The sequence below is a fragment of the Periplaneta americana genome, chromosome 12 (assembly GCF_040183065.1).
Source record: "Periplaneta americana isolate PAMFEO1 chromosome 12, P.americana_PAMFEO1_priV1, whole genome shotgun sequence".
NCBI lineage: Eukaryota > Metazoa > Arthropoda > Insecta > Blattodea > Blattidae > Periplaneta > Periplaneta americana.
In genome coordinates, this window is record NC_091128.1 from 47862790 (window position 1) to 47886822 (window position 24033).

Consider the following 24033-nt stretch of genomic DNA (forward strand, 5'->3'; position numbering starts at 1 on the left):
AACCCGGGTCTTCAGCTCTACGTACTGATGCTTTATCCACTAAGCCACACCGGATTCCCATCCCGGTGTCGGATCGAATCGTCTCAGTTTAAGTTCCACCTCTTGGGTTCCCTCTGCACTACGTCATAGCTGTCTATGAACTTAGGACAATGTCCACACATGTGCTGAGGTGCACTCATATGAGTGACTGATTGACCGATATCCGACGGAATAAGCGCCGTCTTAAATCACGAAGTCATTTACACGTCGTATATATTATTTTAATGTACCGAAGTACATATGATGTTTCCATGCTGATATTCTGCATGGAAACATCATATGTACTTCGGTACATTAAAATAATATATAAAATAATATATATAAAATACAGTCTACCTGGTTGGCAAGTTGGTATAGCGCTGGCCTTCTATGCCCAAGATTGCGGGTTCGATCCCGGGCCAGGTCGATGGCATTTAAGTGTGCTTAAATGCGACAGGCTCATGTCAGTAGATTTACTGCCATGTAAAAGAACTCCTGCGAGACAAAATTCCGGCACATCCGGCGACGCTGATATAACCTCTGCAGTTGCGAGCGTCGTTAAATAAAACATAACTTTAACTTTATAAAATACAAATAAGCCAAATATGCAGTATTGTATTCAGATTTTTACTACCAAGTCTTCTAAAATGTAAAAACACGTCGGAGATATTGAGGAGAATTTTTAATGAACTTTTCAGACACTTTAATAGACTGATTTAAAAAACAAACATCCTACGGCTTTAAGTATGCGGAAACTCTTAATTGCAAACTTCTCACCTGATTAGACAGCTGATGAGACTCGAACTCTGGTACAGGAGTACAAACAACGACTGTCAATATCACCGCCATGAAGATAGCATTGCTGATCTTCCTCTGCAAATCTGTGGAGTTGGAATTTGCAAGGTGAAAAATTATCTGTAGAATGAACAACATTTATTAAAGTAGCAGTATATAAAATGCACATTACAGTTGAAAGACAAATATAGGCCTAGGGTAATTATGTAGAAAATTCAAGTTTCACTAATTTTAAAGAAGATAATAATTATAAAAGGAAATGGTTTTAATGCAGTTTCAAATTAATAACACTTTCGCGCAGAATTTTACGACAGGAATTTAAATAGAATCGAAGATTTAACATATCTATGAAGAGACCTTCAGACGAAATTTGTTAAGAAGACTCGAAGTAAGTAAAAATCTAAGTCCCATTTTCAAACTTTTAGGGAAATGAGTCATAATTAGTGCTAAGAAGTTCCTACTATAGCATACTTTTGAGGCTGAGCATATAGATAACGCACTAGTTGTCTCCTGTGTATACTATACTCCGTTCACATAAACAACTCACAGTAGCCTATATCCGCAAACTTTGATTTAATGTTCATAATTATGTCAGGTAATGAATACAATGCGTGCAGTTCTGTGTTACGTAACTTAAATGACACAGACAAGCTTACAGATTGTATCGGGACAAGTACCCACGTAGGAGACATCCGGCCTATACCATCTTTCCACGACTGTTCCAAAGGTTAAGGGAAGGAGGGCATGTGGTGCCAACTTACAATTCCATTTCCACACAAATATTTTTGCTTATAACTTTCGACTCAGTCATTTCCGGACCATGGTTCCTATTTCAAATTGATAAATGTGCCCTTCGTCTTTTTTATTTCTTCTTCAGTTATTTTATATAGTGATGATTATATAGATGGGGCCATCATCCCTGAAACTTTGTAACACCACCTCGGAAAGACCCTGTATACAGAGTGTCCCATTTATCTTGTGCATCTATTATAACTTTTTTGTTTGAATAGGTATTGGAATTTTTGTTTTTGAGAGTTATGTTAGGACTAAAGGCTAACATGAGTGTGCGGATTTAATGCATGTAACTCCATTATGGTACAAGATACACGTGAAGTCATCAATTTTTCAAATATCACTACATAGTTCACTCATGTTACGTTGATTACACACATTGAGATGAGTTCAAGAATGTATAACATTGTCACCTTCCCAATCAATAACAACAAAATGCAAAATCAATGCCATCAGAATGTGTCGTTTGTTGTGATGCTCGATTCATTTTGTGCATTAATTTACACAAAACGAAAGACGACTGACGTCCGTACACGTCATGTGTTGTGTGTTAGCTGTCTTAACATGTAAAAAAACCACAACAACTGTCGACGCCACAATCCACGTACAGTGGCCTACACGTTCTCCGGACCTGTCGCCACTCGACTTCTTGCTATGAGGAACTGTAAAGGACAGTGTGTACCAGAACATCCTGACAACACTAGACAACAGGCAGCAACGCATTCGACAGGCTTGTGTGTCCATTCAGCCAGCAACATGCCGGGCAGTCATACGGTCTTTCGGAGAATGCCTTCGAATGTGCATTAACGTGAATGGTCACCATTTGGAACATCTTCTGTGACTCTCAAAGCATAACATTATCACATTGGAGTACGATTTTGTTTCATTTTGTTGTTATGGATTAGCAAGGTGACATTGTGATACATTTTTGAACTCGTCTCAATGTGTGTAATCAATATAACATGAGTGAACTATGTAGTGCTATTTGAAAAATTGATGACGTCGCGTGTATCTTGTACCATAATGGAGTTACATGCATTAAATCTGCACACTCATGTTAGCCCCTCGTCCTAACATAACTCTCAAATACAAAAATTCCAATACCTATCCAAACAAAAAAGTTATAATATGTGCACAAGATAAATGGGACACTCTGTATGTGTATATCAAGGAACATCAATTCTATAACAGAGGATTGGATCTATAGGTTTCGCATTGCTAATAATGATAATAAATTGTTTATGGTAATACGAATAATGATAAAAATGATGTAGGGCAACGCGAATTTCCTAAATAATTTTTTTATCTCTATTATTTTGCTCATAACATTATATTGTACGAATATAATTAGTAAACTTGCATCTTGGTAATATTTCAGATTACCCGTAATTAATTTCGTTATATAAAGTTGTAATCCTTAAAAGACAGGATTAATGTTTTCCGCATTTATGATTAAGTAATTTCTCATATTACGCAATTACACAACTTCCTTGCTTGAATGAATGTAAAATTGCTCTTCAACGGTAAATGAGGAGCACTCACAGTTTCCTTATTGCTCGCTCAACCTGCCCAACCCATTATGTTACTCCTCTTTATATAAACAAGATATTATAAAGAAAATATTACGCAATATAAAGTTAAATAACTTGTTGGGGTCTACTTGCTATTAACGGAACTCCGCGCTTTATTCGTCAAAGGTTGCGTATAGCCTGAATAGGAACACGTAAACTTTAAATAGTGTCACGTTAGGTATGTTGCAAGACATTTTTGCGAGCAAGATAGTATATCATTATCATAATAATGTTGATCATATTCTGCACGGGCTAGGCCTTAAACCTGTTCTGGTTTTAGAGAGCTCTGCATAAACGTTTGTTGGAATATGTCTTTTCGGCGCTTTGTTTGGTCGTCCGCGATATTTCTTGATTGTAATTGGTCTTCAATGTAGCATTTTGTATGGTAATCTGTCTGAATTATTTGTAAGCACGCGCTTTTCGATTAGAAATGTGTATGTGTAACGGAAATATAATGATAACAATGTTTTATTTTCGCTGGCAGAGTTAAGGCCATAAGGCCTTCTCTTCCACTCAACCAGCCTTAATCAATACAATACATATTTAAATTACGAATATTTACACTACACTTAAAAGGTTCTCCAGCAATATTCTTCGTTAAGTTAACGACTAGTAGACTACATACTTATTTAAATTTAGGTAAACCTGTAAAGTAAAGTAGTAACTTAATTTATGAGCTAATTTAATTCAATCAATTATAATTAATTTCAGATTTGAGATGGCTAGTAAAATGATGAAAATTAATTTAATATAAGCTTACTAGAACTATGTTACAGGGAGAAAAAAAAATATATATATATATATAAATCTAAAATATATTTCTATAATGAGAATATAAATGTAATTGCCATTAGAGGATTTGTAAATCTATTTAGAGAAATTAATGATAGTAATAAGAATGGACAGATGTTAGTTTCTTTATATGTAATAAATATTCATCAGCAGTTAATTTGTTAACTAAGAATTTATGTAATTTTGATCTAAATGAATTTATTGTCCAACAACCCCTTACAACACACGGTAGCGAGTTCCAATTTCTAGCAAATGAAACTGTATAAGATGAAGAATATAAAAATGTCTTGTGGTAGGGTATAATGAGTAAATTGGTATGATGAGATCTTGTACTTAGCTGATGATAAGCGGATAAATTTTGAAAACGAGACGCCAAATAGATTAGGGTAGCGGTGCGCAGATTTTGAAATAAGAGAATGCAGGGCTCGTCGATCACTTAGCTTTAGCCAAGACAGATTTTGGGAAGACGGGGAAACATGATCATACTTACGAATATTGCAATATAACGGACGCACGCATTATGCACACGTTGTAGCCTGCTGCTCAAATTTGCATTTAGGTTACTTAATATAGTCTGTACTAGTTACCCACAGTTATTTTATAGTGTCATTTTTATTCTACGACTGCATAACGTTCTAAGAAATCGCATTTCGAAAATACAAACCTGTTTCCAGACTCGAACTATAGGGTATTACCACAGTGTGCTTGAATTCATCTCCAACGTTTCAAAACTTACTGAAGGTTCCTTCCTCTTTTACATGCTTTGTTAATTTACTCTGTTATTTAGTGACGCTAAGGGCCGATTTTATAAACCGTTTAATCTTAGATCAGAGGTTAAATTGATCCTTGTTTCAGCTGAACTTGGAATTTTGTGTTGTATAAAGTCTAATCAGTAACCCATGTATTGTGGGTCCCTATCACCACGGCATGGCTCGTCCTCAGGTTGCGGATAGAGGAGACGGCCTCCAGATATGGAGGGTAGCTGCGAATATATTGAATAAGCAGTCGTGGACAGCCGATAAGGGGTGGTCCTCCAGCTTGGGGGTTGGGCGAAGGGCTAACAACCCATCACCGTAAAAAACAGCTTGTTACGTATCCCTATAATGTTAGTTGGGAGACCGGAGGGAAAAAGACCTTTAGGGAGGCCGAGACGTAGATGGGAGGATAATATTAAAATGGATCTGAGGGAGGTGGGGTATGATGATAGAGACTGGATTAATCTTGCACAGGATAGGGACCGCTGGCGGGCTTATGTGAGGGCGGCAATGAACCTTCGGGTTCCTTAAAAGCCATTTGTAAGTAAGTAAAGTCTAATCTGAGATTAATTTGTCTCAAACTAAAGTCAACTTTGACTGAACAAATTTCTCCGATTAAGTTAGATGATCCAAGTTCAGTTATTTCTTTTCTGTTTGAAATATACGAGTGACAGATTGTGCAAATAAAATGTCCATTATTATTAATATTAATAGATATGTTAGGTACATTTATATATATATTTTTTTTTCAATTTCTTGACTTAATACACAAACATTCTTATATTTTATAAAGCTCTATCGTGTTCAGCAGTATCAAATAACATAATCTATAATTATGTTATGTTTATAACAACCATTAATTATTAATGGATATGATAGGTACATTCATAAATGTTCAATTAACTGTATTACTAAACGAAAATTGTCGTTTTATAAAGCTTTATTATGTTTAGCAGTATCAAACACCATAACAAGATAACAACTTGGAGAACAGTCAACCTTCTTCTTATTGTCCGCCATTATTTACATTGCACAAAAAAACCAGTGTCTCTAACATAGTGTAATATGGAAAGTCGCCAAAAAGTAGTTGTAAAGTCGCTAGATTTCTCATTATCAACAAAGAAAGATTAAATTTTGTCACTATGGGGTGCTGAAAAGGTCACTCAATCCCTATTTAAGCAATATAAAAGTTAAAAGAAATTGTTGTTGAAAAAGAGTTAAAGTCGCTAGATTGGCAACACTGAACAAACCTGTATAACATGGTCCGCGCATCACGTATTTCACCTGTTTATGCGATGTTGCCAAATCCTTTTCCCGTGAACTTAGATTGCATTTGAACCAAGGTAATTGATCGCAGAAAAGTTTTATACAATAGAGGAAGTGTCTGAACTCGGTTCACTTTTCGATCTTCCATCAAAGTTGATCTTTAGTCAGGGAGTTTTATACAATCGGGCCTAAATTAACTCCATGGTTATCTAGCGTTTATGGACTTCATAATCGCGGTATGGCATTATGGCGAGAATAGAACGATTTCCTATGAGTCATTGATTTTTTCATGAATCCAATCATTCCAGCCGCCCTGAGTCTATTCAGCCTCTAACACAGCGGTGACCAAAACTCGAACTGCAGTGATTACACGCGAGAGACAGTCTATGACTAAGACGTTATATAGTATAGTACGACAGTGACGTCAAAGCAAGCGCATTTTTCTGACCTTGACGTCGTGCGTGGGCATCAAGCGCTGGGTATGGAAGGAGGAATAAGCAGCCTGTTGGATTAAGAAAACAATGGTGCACAAACTTCAAACGGAACGTGAAATTTTATGTCGTTATTTTTATATGGCTTATTTCTGTTTGATATTATCTATATTGTCTGTAAAATGAAAGTACTAACACCAATTTCTTAATATTGCATTTGTGTTTTAAACGTTAATAACATAACACAGACTTATGAAGGAATATTTACATAAATTCCATAGTAGTACTAAGCGAGTGAATTACATCATTGATAAAGAAAGTGATATTGCAAAAAAAAGAAAAAGAGAGGGAGAGATTGAGTATGACATGGTAAGTTGAAATTGATATTGATGGAATCTTTAGCCTTATAAATGTAATCAATGAACTAATGAAAACAATATTACAATACAAAGCAAAGTTACCTAGGTGCTGTATATGTTTTAAGTGTAACTAATATTCAATAACAAAACTCTTATCGCATTATGTTTTTAAGGTGATATTGGTGAGCAACTTCCCATCATCAGAATATTAATTTATTTTCTCGAAACCTGCTGAAGCTATAGAGCTGACATTTTTACAACACATGAGCACATATCGTTTGCTTATGGTGTAACAGTGGTTGCTTTTTTAGTTCATTTCCTTACATATATTTTCCATGCGAATATTTTCAAAATTTGTAATACGCTATCTTCAGTAATACGTATATACGGTATATTAGATTTACGAAAACATTTTTCACTGTCTGTAAGACTACTAAATAAATAGGAATATATCTGAAAATTTCACTTTTCTATAAAAAAGAGTTGAGAAAATATTCGTTTTTAATAAAAAAAAACAAACTTGTAAAAAATGAGCATTAAAATTAAAACTTACATTCTTATAATGCACTTATACTTCTCAAACAAAATAAAAATAAACATGGATATAGTTTTAATAAGTTCTCTTCCCTTTATCCATTGAATCAGTGCTGGCCATCCCTGTATATAGCTCGACCAAGCGGCTAATACTACTTCTTTCGTCAATCTCTTTCCGTTGCGCTGTAAAGCGCTCAGGCTCTCCTGAGCTCTAAAGCGCGCGCTTGCTCCTATGCGCATCAATTGACATGACTGGTCTATGAAGTAAAGAGACGGAGGAGAGGTACTTGGCATGAAAACTACAACCAGTGGTGGTTCGTGCACTAACATTGAGTTCTTCATCAACCCGCTAATAAAAATTGCAAGCTTTGCTGTATCAGTAATGTTAGTAGTCATCAAGAGCCAATAAAAAACATATATAATTTTTTTTTCTTTTATATTCCTCTTGAACACAATCAGAAATCTTTTCAAAATTAATTAACAACTCTCATTGGACAAATTATTTCAGCCTCCTTGATCATTACGCTTTCAAAAAACTCTCCTCCGTTGGAAGGCTTAAGAGGGAATGGTATACTCTACCTCGATAATGTTAAACTAGAGGAAATATAAGGTACATTTACTCAGGAACAATTCAGAATAGGATTCTGAAATTTTTACAACTAATGCCCTTCAAAATGGCTATGCGCTGTTTCAGTTACGTTTGAAAAACCATTGAGCTCTATACTAAAATGGAGGAAACACCGTATGTTAAAATACCGTGCCACTAGGTTCGCGCGTCGCCATTTTGGTGAGTGAATCTCTCTCTCTTTCTAACACAGTTGCTACAATGGTGTTACCTGCCGAGTCCGTGTATGCATATTGAAATTATTTATATTATGGGTTATCTTGAACTATTTCTTGCAATTTAATATGAGCTATGAATTCCCTAAACTTTTACGTAAACATCGTAAATGAAATTAAGTATATAATGTGATCTACATTACTTCTAACTTTAAAAAATACATACCGTACCAATATAAAAATATTAAAACCAAAGACAAATGCAGTAGGCCTATATAAAAGAAATATCTTGCCTAATCTAGGCCACATATTTACATGCACTACTCTCAATTAGGATAAATATGTGTTAGGAATAGTAAATATTAAATTAAAATAAAAGTTAAATAGCTACCGGTACGATATAAGAAGAGTACACAATTATATTAATAGAGTTTTAAACATATAGCCTACTGTACTGTAGTACTGGTATAAACCGAAACATATATATTGAACTAGAAAAATTTATTCGCCCAAATTGTATAATTTTTGGTTTTGTCACAAGTTTAATTACCTTACACCCAATATAAAATAATGTAAGCCTAACTAAATTTACCGATTTTTATATGTACCGATGTCTATGCTTTGACCTCAGAATATAAAAACCTGTTATACTTAATTGTATGTGATATAAGAGCTGAGTTTCCTTTTAAAATTTATTCTCTTGTTACCGTAACAGAAATACACTAAAGTAAAAAAAAGCCAAGTATAAGCATAATAAATACTAAATAACGGTACATAAACACTAGAAGAAAAATTCATTACATCAATTTATCAAAATAATAATACAAACAAAATATTACATCATACAGTACCGCACCAAAATATCAATAGTTAAATATGAAATATATGAACATTAGATAGGAACAGCGGCGAACTTCTGCCTAAGCAAACTAGGCAGCTGTCTAGGGCTCTAACTTCGAGGGGGTCCGACCAGGAATAATAATAATAATAATAATAATAATAATAATAATAATAATAATAATAATAATAATAATAATAATGATAGTGCTACTTGCTGTGGCAAACTTTCGCGTGGTAATAAATCTTGTTACAAATAATTGTTTAGTCAACTGTCCGAAGACAGGTTTGAACCTCATAAGTGACACCAATGAGGTATCACTCATGAAGCAACTAAGCCAGGAAATAATTGGATAGGGTTGACATCTCTTTTCCCTCTCCATTGCATTCATCGATGACTAGTAACATATTTCACTAATCAGAAGTATACAAACAATTGTTCTTCCTCTGACATATAAGTAATGTACTGCTGTTTATTAATAGATATCAGCCAGAACCTCAATCAGAAGTAATCTTGTAATTATAAATATAAAAAAGTATAATTGGTGCATATCTACTTCATTTCTAAGACTGCTTGTCTATTTTCTAAATTCAAATTACGTTAAATAAATTCTACTCTGTTAACTGCCTAGGGTCTCTATGTCCAGGCCTGTTTGGAAAAATAAAGTAGGCCTATATGTCATTTCTTTGTTACTCAGTCTTACGTACGGTATAGCCGTATGCTGCATAGTATTTCACCATTATAACGGCAAAATTAAAGAAATATTATATATATATATATACTTCTTTCAACAAAACAACCACTTCCCATGTGCATTAGAAAGAGAGAAAGATACGCCTCAGGTTTGTCAATAGTACGGAAGTTACACGTCACGTTTTTTTTCAGCATTTCTCTACAGGAGTTGTGTATCCAGTTTATAATGTTGAGATCACTATAAAAACCATCCGTTCGTGACATCTTGCGGGTAGTCAGAGAAATATGTCTGTGGAGAAGTCAGCTTGAATGTAGCTCGCTCTCAACAACTCACTGTCCATGAAGCGGCATTGAAGTTGCTGTCCTCTGTAGAGGACGCAGTAAATGAATGGATAAGGCCCGTAACACACTTGAAAAATTTCTAGCATCCCTCCACAACCATCCAAATCCACTAATAAATAAAAATATACCGGTTCCTCTTACAAGACATTATCAATTTGCTCACTTTACTATTGGTAGATAACATTGCCTTGAAATATTTTAGGTTCTAACTTGTCATATGATCTCCTACACTTCTTTTAAAAGGAAAGGGCCAAAATTCGACCTGGTACTTATGAAAAAACAATCATTGACAACGAAAGAAAACACACTTGAAGAGTTTTCGCTAGCGAGAAATGTGTTGCGAGAAAGAGGCGAAGAGCCTTCCTCCAACACACTTGGCGAGTTCTCGCTATCACAGATCACACCTCGCTATGATCATCTATGCACTGCCTTCATGCAGAAAGCATTTTTCTGATTATAGTAATCACTCGTTGGAGGAAATATTATAGGTTATGTATTTACGTACTGTCGTACTTAAATATATAACCTGTAAGTATATTGTCGTACTTTACAAATTACATACGAACGCTGTGTTGAATCTGAGTATTCAGATGATGAGGAAATGGAGTTATATGAACATATTTTGTTAATGAAAAGAAAAGGTAGGCCTAAAATTAAAGCCAGAAATATCTGAAAATCACATTGTATCTTACGAAAATAAGGGCGAGTTTTGGACACAGGTTTTGATTTGAATGATGATACGTTTAGGCGTTATTTCAGGTTGAATGGACTTCAGTTTCTTGCTATTCATGATATGATAGAGGATTCTTTGCTATGTTCTGATTAAAAGTATGTAAACTGTTAAGACATATAGGTACATTATTTCAAATATTTAATTAATACTATTAAATCTCATCAAAATAAAATATAGCCCTATTTATTTTCAGATAATCTGATATTTGTCTCCAGATCTCTTCATTAAGGTTCGTGTTTTTATAGTTTTCATCCCGTGTATCATATAAATAGGCCTACGGGTGACATCGTACAAGTTCGATAAGTTTCTGACTGCAATTATCAGCCATCTTTCCTCATTTTAAAATAAAAACAATACAATTCATCGCCACCTGTGATATCTATTTTTACATTCAATCATCATAAAGAGTATAAATGTCAAACATCTTTGATAAATGTGTCAAGAAAATTTGCTGAGCTACCGATTCCAGCGAGAAACTCGCGCGAGATTTTTGCCTCGAACGAGAATCTTTTCCAGTGTGTGGACGTCCATTCGAATCCATGTTATCAATCTTTGAATTTTCTGGCAACACATTTCTCGCTAGCGAAAACTCTTCAAGTGTGTTACGGGCCTTAAAACCGCATCACTGGTTGATCACGTTTGTAAGTCAGTGATAATATCGTAATTCATAGATTACGAGTAGGCCTACTCCTTAAAAAAAAACATATAACATGAAATTCTAAAATGCAAGCCACTGACCCAGTGAGTTTCGATCCGAGAACGCACTGTGGACTGCCTCACCAGTGGGAGAAGAGCATACTCGTACGGGCAAAGAGTGCAAGGGTCTTCTCTAGGATTATAAACATACAAATAAAAGAGTTCCAGTTCAGCCACAAAAAATATTAGGTGATATACTTGATTTATTAAACTTTTATAGTTTTGTAGTTTTGTAATTTGTACTGTATTTTGTATTTCTATGTTTATAGTTATTTATGTTCACAATACGCTCTGTCGTGTTGGCAATCTAGATTTCGCAATTGTTTCTATAGGACATTACAATGTTTAAAGTTGGTAATCTCATCATATTCTACTTTTTTTTTTTTTTTGAAGACGCCCTCTGAACCCACAACGGTGTCTCAGAACATCTCAACTCAGACAGAAGAGAGTGTTTTCGATATAAAATTGGTTTATGAAACTCCCCCTTGTGTGAATATGGGGAAACTGGAGACATAAATTATATCATCTTTGCCTGTACTTTATAGAAGAACAACTCTTAATTTTGGAAAAAAGTATTTGAATTAAAAGGCCTTGGGCCATGGAATGTAGCAACAATTCTTTATGATCAAGAACACAGTATTTGCAAAGAACTAAAGAAACATATTGTAAATTACAAAATGAAACTATAAAACAACAGACTTTGTCTATACTCTCTGATACATCGTACTAAGATTCTCTATCAACAGCACATAACAAAGACGTCAAAATCCTAACATCGTTGGATAGGTTGTCTCTAAAGTATAGAACAACAACAACAACAACAACAGAAGAGAGTGAGTGAATGTGTAGTGTGGTGGGCTTGGCGATAAGGATGTTGTGGCTGTGAGAAGAATCGAACGTTATTTATTGTGAGTGGTTACAATTTTCGGTTTCATAAATACATAAAGGGAAATTTTCAACGATGGAATTGCTACTGTTCATTATGTACTGGTAAGTGTTTGATTAAAATCAATCCAAGTAATTGTATAGTGGTGGAAAATTCTCAAAATCATAATCATGACAAATTAACCGATGAAAGGCTTACGTAACTCATTGAACAGAAAATTAGTGGAGGATATTTCTACCCGACCAACTAAAGTATTATTGCACATGGTATTAAAAGAAGATAAGTGAAACGAAACATTCGAAATGTTCGCTTTACTGTTTACATCATTCTTCCCAAATCGTTTAGAGAAACACACCAGACATTAGCAAAGATCAACATTCTAACCAATACACATGAACAGTTTATGCTGTTTAACGACAGTGATGCAAATAATTTATAGTAGTGTTTTCAACCCTATCCATTTTCAAAGTTTTGTCCTAAGGCCTGTATTTTATATACACGACACTTTCAAAAGTTGTCCTGAATTGTTCATACAAATTCAAGTTATATAGGCCTACCCATATGTGCTCCTTAACGATATCTACTGTATTCCGTTTATTTTCCAACAAAGCTTTGCATACTGTAGTTACACCAGTGCATTCTAAATTATTCTTAATTAGGTGCGTGTGGCAATTGTGGGGACATTTTGAAAGCAGATTGGGAGAGCGTATATTCACTACTTCACGTCTAATTGGTAAGTTGTAGCGCTTATTATTATTATTATTATTATTATTATTATTATTATTATTATTATTATTATTATTATGGGTTGTGGACTTTTTTTTAAACTTTTCATGGAGTTCGACCAATATACGGTTTTTTAAACGAGTTCTTGATTATATATATTCACTACTTCACGTCTAATTGGTAAGTTGTAGCGCTTATTATTATTATTATTATTATTATTATTATTATTATTATTATTATTATTATTATTATTATGGGTTGTGGACTTTTTTTTTAAACTTTTCATGGAGTTCGACCAATATACGGTTTTTTAAACGAGTTCTTGATTATATATATTCACTACTTCACGTCTAATTGGTAAGTTGTAGCGCTTATTATTATTATTATTATTATTATTATTATTATTATTATTATGGGTTGTGGACTTTTTTTTAAACTTTTCATGGAGTTCGACCAATATACGGTTTTTAAACGAGTTCTTGATTATATATATTCACTACTTCACGTCTAATTGGTAAGTTGTAGCGCTTATTATTATTATTATTATTATTATTATTATTATTATTATTATTATTATTATTATTATTATGGGTTGTGGACTTTTTTTTTTTAACTTTTCATGGAGTTCGACCAATATACGGTTTTTTAAACGAGTTCTTGATTATAGGATAGTTTTATAAGGTGAAAAAAGTGTTTCGGTTTTTATTTTTCGGAAATGACGGGAACATGTTTTTTGTACTTGATCTTTGGTTAATAATTTATTACGATTTATACGGCTGAATTCGCCGGGCGTTACTATGTTTGGTAGCCACCGGTGTAGCTCAGTCGGCTAAGGCGCTTGCCTGCCGATCCAGAGTTACGCTCGGAAGCGGGTTCGATGCCTGCTTGGACTGATTACCTGGTTGGGTGTTTTCCGAGCTTTTCCTCAACCGTAAGGCAAATGTCAGGTAATCTATGGCGAATCCTCGGCCTCATCTCGCCAAATATCATCTCGTTATTACAAATTTCATCGACGCTAAATAACCTCGTAGTTGATACAGCGTCGTTAAATAACCAAGTAAAAAAAAGTACGATTGGTGGCTCGGTTTCTGTAGGGGTTGTTGTGATTGTTTGCTGGATGGGGGATTTCGATTGATTGATCGATCGATTGATTGCAGTTTTCGAGGATTTGTCTTTTGTCTACCTATCATGCAGTGCCAGCGTGATCGTTATCTGGATTTATTTTCGCATGCACATTCCAGACGAAATCAAGAAGTTTCCTTCGTGCTCCGATTACACATCTTACATATACGAAGGTTAGGTTTGGTTAGTTTAGGTTTTTACTGAGTCCGCGCATTGCGCATATGTGCAGTTATCATCTCACAGCCAACATTTTATTTATTTATTTATTTAATTTATTTATATTTATTTATTTCCTTTCCTTTCCATTCTTTCGCTTTTCCTTTTTCTTGTCCTTTTCTCTCTTTTTCTCTTCTCTTTTTCTCTTCTTCACTTCTTCCCTTTTTCTTTTTTCTTTTCCTCTTCTCTTTTTCTCTTCTTCTCTTCATCTCTTTTTCTCTTTTTCTCTTCTTCACTTCTTCTCTTCATCTCTTTTTCTCTTTTTCTCTTCTTCACTTCTTCTCTTCTCTTTTTCTCTTCTTCTCTTTTCTCTTTTTCCCTTTTTCTCTTTTTTTCTTTTATTACATTTTTCATTTATTTAATTATTTTAATTTTTATTTCATTATTTATTTATTTAATTTATTTTCATTTTTTATTTATTTATTTCCTTTCCTTTCCTTTCTTTCTCTTTTCCTTTTTCTCTTCATTTTTTCTCTTTTTCTCTTCTTCTCTTCTCTCTTTCTCTTCTTCACTTCTTTTCTTCTCTTCTCTTCTCTTTTTCTCTTCTTCTCTTTTTCTCTTCTCTTCTTCTCTTTTTACCTTTTTCTCTTTTTCTCTCTTTCTCTTTTATTACAATTTTCATTTATTTAATTATTTCAATTTTTATTTAAATATTTATTTAATTTATTTATATTTTTTTATTTATTTCCTTTCCTTTCTTTTCTTTCTCTTTTCCTTTTCCTTTTTTCTCTTTTCCTCTTCTTCCCTTCTCTTTTTCTCTTCTCTTCTCTTCTTCTCTTTTCTCTTTTTCCCCCTTTTCTCTTTTTCTCTCTTTTCCTTTTATTACAGTTTTTATTTATCTATTTAATTATTTCAATTTTTATTTAATTATTTATTTATTTATTTTTATTTCTATAACATGGCAAAGCCCCAATTACAATAGACAGTACAAATATTTAATTAGAACCTCAAATTGTAGATAACATAAAAAAGAGATATAACAGATACAAATGCAAGATACGAGTGTAAATACAAATGACAAATGAAAAAAAAAAACAAAGGCAAAAAATGATAGTGTCGCGAGGCACATATGTGGATACTGTGTTGTGCACGGGGTGTAGCCTGTCTTTTGTCTTTATGACTTCGATGGGAGTAGATGGTGGGTAGTGGACGGGGTGTAGAATGAGTGAGGTAGAATTTATTACATTGAGGGAAGAAGAATTGCATGAGTTCTTAATTAATCATGGTGTGTTATCTGATAGCTGTGCGTGTGGTAATTGTGGGGACATTTTGAAAGCAGATTGGAAGAGCGTATATTCACTACTTCACGTCTAATTGGTAAGTTGTAGCGCTTATTATTATTATGTGTTGTGGACTTTTTTAAAAAACTTTTCATTTTCGCCGTGTATAGAAATACTTTCAATTATTGGAAATCACTTATAATAACGTAATCTAAAGTACCGGTAACCTAAACTAACATTCTTAGGTGGAGGCTAGTGAAGTATAATACTTAAATTCATCCTTGGCCAATAACCTGCAGGAGCTACGGCGTCGCCTCATAGCCGCGATGCAGGCGATGAGTTCTTACATGGGAACACGCTGCCCTAGTGTGGGTGGAATTGGAATATCGCCTACATAATTATATGCCTTGTGACCAGACGTTCACATATCGAGAACACGCAAGGTATCAAACGAAACTTAGGGAGATTACCCTCCTATTGACACTTTTATACAGGGACATCATTTTATTTTTACTAACATTTCTTATATTAACCTGGCTATACCTTTGGATCAACGATTAAGAACCGGAAACACCGTTTGCTACCCCCTTCCACTACTGGAGTTCGATGATACTGGCGTAAAATACAAACAAATCACTTTACTAGGTGTAGGAGGGAAGAAAAGTAGTTCATCCATTTACGTAAACTAGGAAATATCGCGATTTTGAGTTTGATAATTTTCATTAGGTTTTTGTTTAATCAGAATACAGTACAGTATTAACAATGAGTGTTTTTACTCACTAACTGAGCTTTCCATGCGGACGAATTCATTATGCAGTGTATATTATACTGTCTTCAAACATTAGCGTACAATAAAGAGAATGGAGTTTAATTGAAAAATAATCATAATATGGATATTTAAACACATTTTTGAAAATGGTGGCCGTTCATTTGTATACAGGCTTCAGTTCTAATGTACATATTATCGCACTATAGACTATTGTACGTAATTCCAATTACCAGGTTCGTACTTCGTATCAGTAACTCATGTTGAAATAATTCTGTATCTACTCCGTAAAAGAGTACCTTACGTACTGTAAATTGAATCTTCACTTCTGCTCGATCCGAAAAGATAAAATTACTCAGACATACTATCTACTGTCTGTCCAAGTGGTTATGTCGCAGCGTCGTAGAAAGAGAGGAAATCACGTGACAGTTAATTACTTAACGAGGCCCTTTTATTTAAGTTATTTTAAACAATTGTATGGGTATAATATTACGTAGACGTCCAATTCCTAACAAATTAATGTTCCCAGAAAAGAGCTAAGACAGCCTAGCCACTAGCATTACAGAGAGGCGAATAGAAGCAGGTGGGGGAAACCGGGATGCGACGTAGGCAAATGAAAAATGATGCAATATTGAAAGCTCTTTCGTCACTGGAAAACGCGAACATATTTTTGGAACGTACTGTTTACTATGAACGTAAGGCTACTATGACTGTATATGCGGTCTTGGATCTGTGTGGAGGACGGTTGAACTTCATTAGTAGAAGGGGTGTTAGGGAAGTACATTAAAAAACTCAGGTACAATAAAAATTGTAGTAAAAATAAAATGCCGTCCCTGTATTTTAAGAAAAATTCCTTTTCAAAAGTGATGTAAATATTAAATGGTAAATCTCGCAATGATCATCACTTGTACCACTTGTCATAAAGCACACTTACATAAAACTTTTTTTTTAACTAATGGCGGCTACTTAACTGTTTGTCATCCGCCAATATGAAGCCAGTTGAGTACTCCAATTTACCGACAGAGTAGTTGTCCAGGTTGCGTTATAGGGGAATGGTCTACGCTACAAGCGCTCTCTGGCCCAAATTTGAATGTCGGGCACGTGAATCGCATGACCCAGGTTCACAGCATTTTCGCAACCTGTGCAACAAATCTCTTTTGCCACCTCGAACGAGTTGGTTTTCCTAGCAACAAGCTACTTATGTATTTGAATCGAGTTTGAATTTTTTCATATTTTTAGGCTTTCAGTCTTTTTCCCTGAAAAAAGAAACAACCTTTCCTTTCATGTCGTCAATGATGACGACAGTTGGTCGAGATTTCTTTTCCGGGGAGGGCACATATTAAGATTGGGACGATTCGTCTTCATGTTCAACAGATTTGGCGGATTGTGAAGACGGTCTTGTATTTCTTGCTTTCTCTTCGTCTTCGTCGAATAGCTTTCCAATCGGCAGTATTCGTCCTATAAACCAGACATGAGGTCAGAGGACTATATTGCGTTCGAATCGCCAAACAAGTTCGGCTATCCATTCGGTTTGCGAGATGGATGAGTCACAGGTACGAATTCAATGTTCCTGGTTGTTTGGAGCATTTTCGGGACGATTATACTTCGACTGGCCTAACGTCTCACTATTTTAACAAAGAAATAAGGCATAATTGTGTACAAAACGTGCCGAAGTGTGTGATTTTAGTATAAAAGTGGTAACAAATCAGACGTTTATTTTTTAAATTCGATAACTACGTCATTAGTTATTGCTAATGATTAGACTTCGTATTCCAGCTACTAAAGACTGAAGTTAAATACACATTGGGTATATAGTACGCCGAACACAGCTGATGCAACGGATAAGGATATAAACAAACAGGTCGTCGCTGCGTGTTCGTGGAGTACAGGTCCCGACATTCTGAAGCTATACTAGTAAACACATGCTTGAGCCGTGATGTTCATTTTCGTCGTGATCTTTGCAGTGAACAGGCCTAATAACGTCAATTCGTAAGTTACGGAACTTGAACATATGCGGATGTGACTTGAAATGATTTTATATTACAAGAAATTCTTTCAATAACACATGACGTTATTGGTGCATGATGTAGTACAAGATATTCCTATTGTGTGATATTTTTTGTGTTTCATTAGGATATTGCATCTCGCTTATCATTGAAAACCCACTAATTTTCTATGTACTTTTCTAGATTATTTAATTTATTAATTGGGATGTTGACATTGAACATCATGGTAGGCTACACAAATCCATGCTAAACGTCGAGTTAATATCTTCATAATTTTGAGATTTTTATGGTACTGGTTTTTTTTATTAGGTTCAACACACTTTCTGTGCCTCTTGGTATTTCAATGTCTTTCAGTCCACTGTTTTTGTCACTTTTACGTTTATTTTACACAATTTGTCTATATTGACAGTAAAAATATTATTTCAAATATCCTCAACTATTCCCCGCAATATTACACGCTCTGCAATGAACCTTCAATCAGCCACAAAGATGTAGTTATTTAAATATCTCTAATATGACTAGTAAGAGCAGTGATCGATACGATTACTCACTATGACTGCGTCCTGATTTTAACTTTCTAGAGCAGTGATGTCAACTGATGCCCATAGGAGCAAGCGCGCGCTTTAGAGCCCAGGAGAGCCTGAGCGCTTTACAGCGAAAAGGAAAGAGACAGACGAAAGAGGCAGTATATACCGCTTGGTCGAGCTATATACAGGGATGGCCAGCACTGATTCAATGGATAAAGGGAAGAGAACTTATTAAAACTGTATCCATGTTAATTTTTAGATTTCTCTGAGAAGTATAAGTGCATTATAAGAATGTAAGTTTTAATTTTAATGCTCATTTTTCACAAGTGTGCTTTTTTATTCAAAAGGAATATTTTCTCATCTTTTTTACAGAAAAGTGAAGTTTTCAGATGTTCGTTTAGTAGCCTTACAGGTACTAAAACAATGTTTCCGTAAATCTAATATATCGTAAATACGTATTACTGAAGATAGTGTATTGAAATGTTTGAAAATATTCGCATGGAAAATGTTTGTAAGGAAATGAATTAACAAAGCAAATAATGTCACATCACAAACAAAAGATATGTGCGTATGTGTTGGTAAAACGTCAGCTCTATAGCTTCAGCAGATTTCGAGATAATTTAATATTCTGATTACAGAAATTTGCGCACCAATATCACCTAAAAGCATAATGCGATAAGAGTTTTATTATGTAATATTAGTTACAGTTAAAACACATATATAGGCAACTTTGCATTGTACTATAATATTGTTTTAAATACTTTTATAAGGCTGAGAGAGGAACAGCAATTGAGGGATTTTGAGAATAAGGTTCTTAGGAAAATATTTGGGGCTAAAAGGGATGAAGTTGCAGGAGAATGGAGAAAGTTACACAACGCAGAGCTGCACGCATTGTATTCTTCACCTGACATAATTAGGAACATTAAATCCAGACGTTTGAGATGGGCAGGGCATGTAGCACGTATGGACGAATCAAGAAATGCATATAGAGTGTTAGTTGGGAGGCCAGAGGGGAAAATACATTTGGGGAGGCCGAGACGTAGATGGGAAGATAATATTAAAATGGATTTGAGGAAGGTGGGATATGATAATAGAGACTGGATTAATCTTGCTCAGGATAGGGACCAATGGCGGGCTTATGTGAGGGCGGCAATGAACGTCCGGGTTCCTTAAAAGCCAGTAAGTAAGTAAGTAAAGATACCATCAATGTCAATTTCAACTTATCATGTCATATGCAGTGTCTTTCTTTGGGATAACAGTAAATTTCTTTATGAATGACGTGTTCAATTCACTTAGTACATATAGTTATAGTTATTATGGAATTTGTGTGAATATTTCTTCTTTATTCTTTATTATGTTATTAACGTTTAAAACACAACTGGAATATTAGGCTAAGAAATAGGTGTTAGTACTTTTGTTTTACAGACAATATAGATAATATTAAACAGAAAAAAGCCATATAAAAATACCGACATAAAATTTCACGTTCCGTTTGAAGTTTGTGCACCACTGTATTCTTAATCCAACAGGCTGCTTATTCCTCCTTCCATACTTAGCGCTTAATGCCCGCGGACGTCGTCCAGGTCAGAAAAATGCGCTTGCTTTGACATCACTGTTCTAGAGGAAGAGGGCAGAGGATGCGTAACTATTTTGTACACGCACGTACCTGTATCTGCACTGTGGCGCCACATATACTTTGAATCAGACTTCATTCCAGTTTATAGGCAGCTCGAAAAATCGAAAATCGAAGGAAAATTGGGAGGACAAATTTAAAATGTACGCAAAACGCGTCCTTGCAAGGGGTTGGGGGCTGTACAAAACTAAATATGTGAGCTCCAAGCCTGTTGGCCACTAGTCTCACTCCGGGTTATGCTGCTCCACTGAAGGAGCTCTAGAAAATTTTGAAGGGGAAGCCGAAATTGGACGTGACCTCTTAGGTACCACATACGCGAGGGGACGGAGATTTGATCAAGTGATCACGGGACGGGGCGAGGAGGAGATGGCTGGTGTTTGCCGTTGGGTCGACAAGACGCTGTCATCTGTTGTTCGATGACAAGGCATGTGAAGGCCGTCGGAAGAAGCGCCGTGAAATCTAAATCTGCAATTTGAGAGGTCCTTGTCCTTTCAAATTGCGACTAATTGAGTGACCTCGTACATTTAATAGACAATTTATAGGTTCTGAACTAGGGCATACGTCGTTTACAAGAAAAGGGAAATATATATAAATATATATGGGGAAGGGCATATAGGTCCGTGGCCCATTTCTTATAGGGCTCATCCCGACTTCTGTCTTACGCCTTAGGAAAACCACGGAATACCTTAGTCAGGATGAGTAGTCATATATAAGAGACTAGCCAATTTGGCTATTATGTAGAAGGTGATTGTTGTCATGAGCCTTGTTGAATAGTCTCAATTTAGAGACCAGCCATTTGGCTTTATGATGACTCAATTAAGAAGAGAGGGGAGAGATGTCATTATTAATTAATTTAGAGTAATTAGGGGAATTCATGGGGATATGAGAGCAGGTCCGTGGCCCATTTCTTTTAGGGCTCATCCCGACATTTGTCTTAGCGCCTTAGGAAAACCACGGAAAAACCTCAGGCAGGATGAGTATAGGCAGCTGGAATACGGAGCCTACTAATGATGTAGAAACAGCCAATATTTCTTTGTGAATCAAGTACATCCCCTGTGAGGGACTGACTCGCGAGTCAAGAAATGCCGACCACTACTTTCACGAAACATGGGCTCTCGTAAAAATGCGCGTTTTTGTACTTCTAAGCTTATTCTTCCTCCTTTCTCCCTCATTGATTGATTGTTCTCAAATTACATTACATAACTGAACTGAATCAGGACTTCATACTGAATCTCAGAGTCAGTACACTAGTTATTGGGCTGAAGGTGCGCCAAACCATAATGCTATAGAAGAGAGCTTGTGAAAGGTGAGTGGGAAAGTATACACAAAGCTAGTGCAGCATTTTAAATCGCTGCCAAAGCACAAGGCGACAACTTGCCTGTGATCACTGAACTGTGTGGGCAGGAATCAGCTGGTGCGGGACCGGTTTTTGTGTCTGTGGATGGTAACTTGTTTTTATACACATATTCAGCAGGAAAGTTATTATATTATGTAACACGAGTAAACGACATCCTGATCTTGGCTGAAACAGGTATCACAACTCACTCCCTGCCTTAAAGCGTCGTATGCAATTCATCGGAATGTTTCACATTCTATGTCGGCACTTTATTCCGGGTTGGTTAATGCAACTTCGTGTTGCAACCCTACTTCTTGGTGTGGTCGGCATCAGAGAAACTCTGCAAAAATTGTGTCTTCTGACATTTCATAATTTCATTCTTCTTCTTCTTCTTCATCTTCGAGAAAGACAGAGTGTGTGTGTGTGTGTGTGTGCCAATGTTTGGCGGTAGTTACTCTAAGCCAGCGGTGACCAAAACTCGAGCTGCAGTGATTACATACGACAGACAGCCTATGAAGTAAGGAGACGGAGGAAAGGTACTTGGCATGAAAACTACAACCAGTGGTGGTTCCTGTACTAACATCTTGATCAATCTCGCGGATAAAAATCTCAAGCTTTGCTGTATCAGTAATGTCACTGCTGCCATCAAGAGCCAGTGAATAATATATGATTTTTCTTGCTTCATTTTATAACTTTCCTCTTGAATATAATCAGGAATTTTCTAAATTCTTCTCTCGATATTTGGTCGAGAAATTCGTTGTTTTTCAAAATTGAAAACTTCTTATGGACAAGTTATTAAGCTATTTTAATCATTACTCTTTTGAGAAATTCTGTTCTGTTAAAAGGCTTTGGAGCACGAGATATTTCAAACCTCATTAGGTAGCTGACTTCCTTACACTTATTTATCTCATCTTTCTCTTCCTGGCTATGATTTAAGACATGTCAATTCCTGGCGTTTAACAGTTCGTTGGCACATAGAATCAGTTTTTCTATAATATTATTATAAAATGAATATCTAATAAATAGTTACCTAAAAATTAAGAAGATTAAAATTGAGATAAAACTTAATAATTTTATCCTTCTAGGGAGAAGATCTAAAAATATCAATATTCATGCACGTACAGAAGAAACACATATTTAGTGGTTAATAATAATAATAATAATAATAATAATAATAATAATAATAATAATACATTATTCAGCGTGGCAATTAATGTTTCTATATACTCCTAATTGAATCGTTGAGCAAAGTAAACATATTACATTTTGTCCGACAGAACAACAAAAAAGTTCTCCTTCTCATTCTTTACGAAACCACCTCGTACTGCTTGTAGAGACAGAGTTTGTAGAGCGACATGATACCGCCACTGCTTGCCTTCAGTACGTGAATTTTTTTTTAAACGTGAAAGAGGATGCCTTCAATTAAACCTGCTCATTTCACAAACAATTATAAACTTGAACCCCCTTTCACAAGCCGTCCTGAATGAAGCACACAGCAATGTACAGGAAACTCCTCGTATCTGTTTGAATGTCTGTGATTACACGATGTAATCACGACACCCGCTTTAATCACCGCTGCATTAGAGCAATGCAAAAGAGAACAATATATGAAGAGTTCGCCGGAGAAAAGATGACTGTCACATTTCTGTTAAGGATTAGATAACGATCTAATTGAGTCTATAACTGCAAGATGTAGTGCTGTTTCTATAGGAAATAAAGGAAAGGATTACTGTATTGGTGGTGATAATTCTCCTTTTTACCATTTTTCATAAGAACAACATTAAATTTCGTAGTGATCCATTGAATTAGATAATGACGTCAACCTTAACAAAACTGTGGCATTCATCGTTTTTCCCGCGAACTCTTCATATGTAAACAATAAATGTGAACAAATAATTGCGTTTAAACACTTTGGAAAATTATTTTGTGCGAGATAGTGCGTATTTGCTTGTTTTCCGCACAGAACCAATACGCGGTAAGTGTGAAATACCACATTCAGTATTCCCAACGTAACACACATAACAATTTCCCTCTTCTTACCGCTTAAGCGCGACATTCATTTTACTGCTTTAGGCTTTTAACATATTATTTTTAGAGACGTTTAACATAGTAATAATTATAAATTGGAAACTTACCACTGCAATTTCACCTAAATTGTAATGTTAATTATTACTTTTAAATATTTGCAAAAATTAAGTAC

At 35.2% G+C, this 24033-nt stretch overlaps 1 protein-coding gene across 1 annotated transcript in view; it reads right to left on the reverse strand.

The window, feature by feature from the left end:
- Positions 1–24033, reverse strand: part of LOC138710387 (uncharacterized) — a 96147-nt gene that overhangs the window by 53253 nt on the left and 18861 nt on the right. Inside the window, exon 2 of the mRNA XM_069841269.1 lies at positions 796–899. Within this exon, the coding sequence (XP_069697370.1) occupies positions 796–899 (104 nt within the window). The remainder of the gene's footprint in view (positions 1–795; positions 900–24033) is intronic.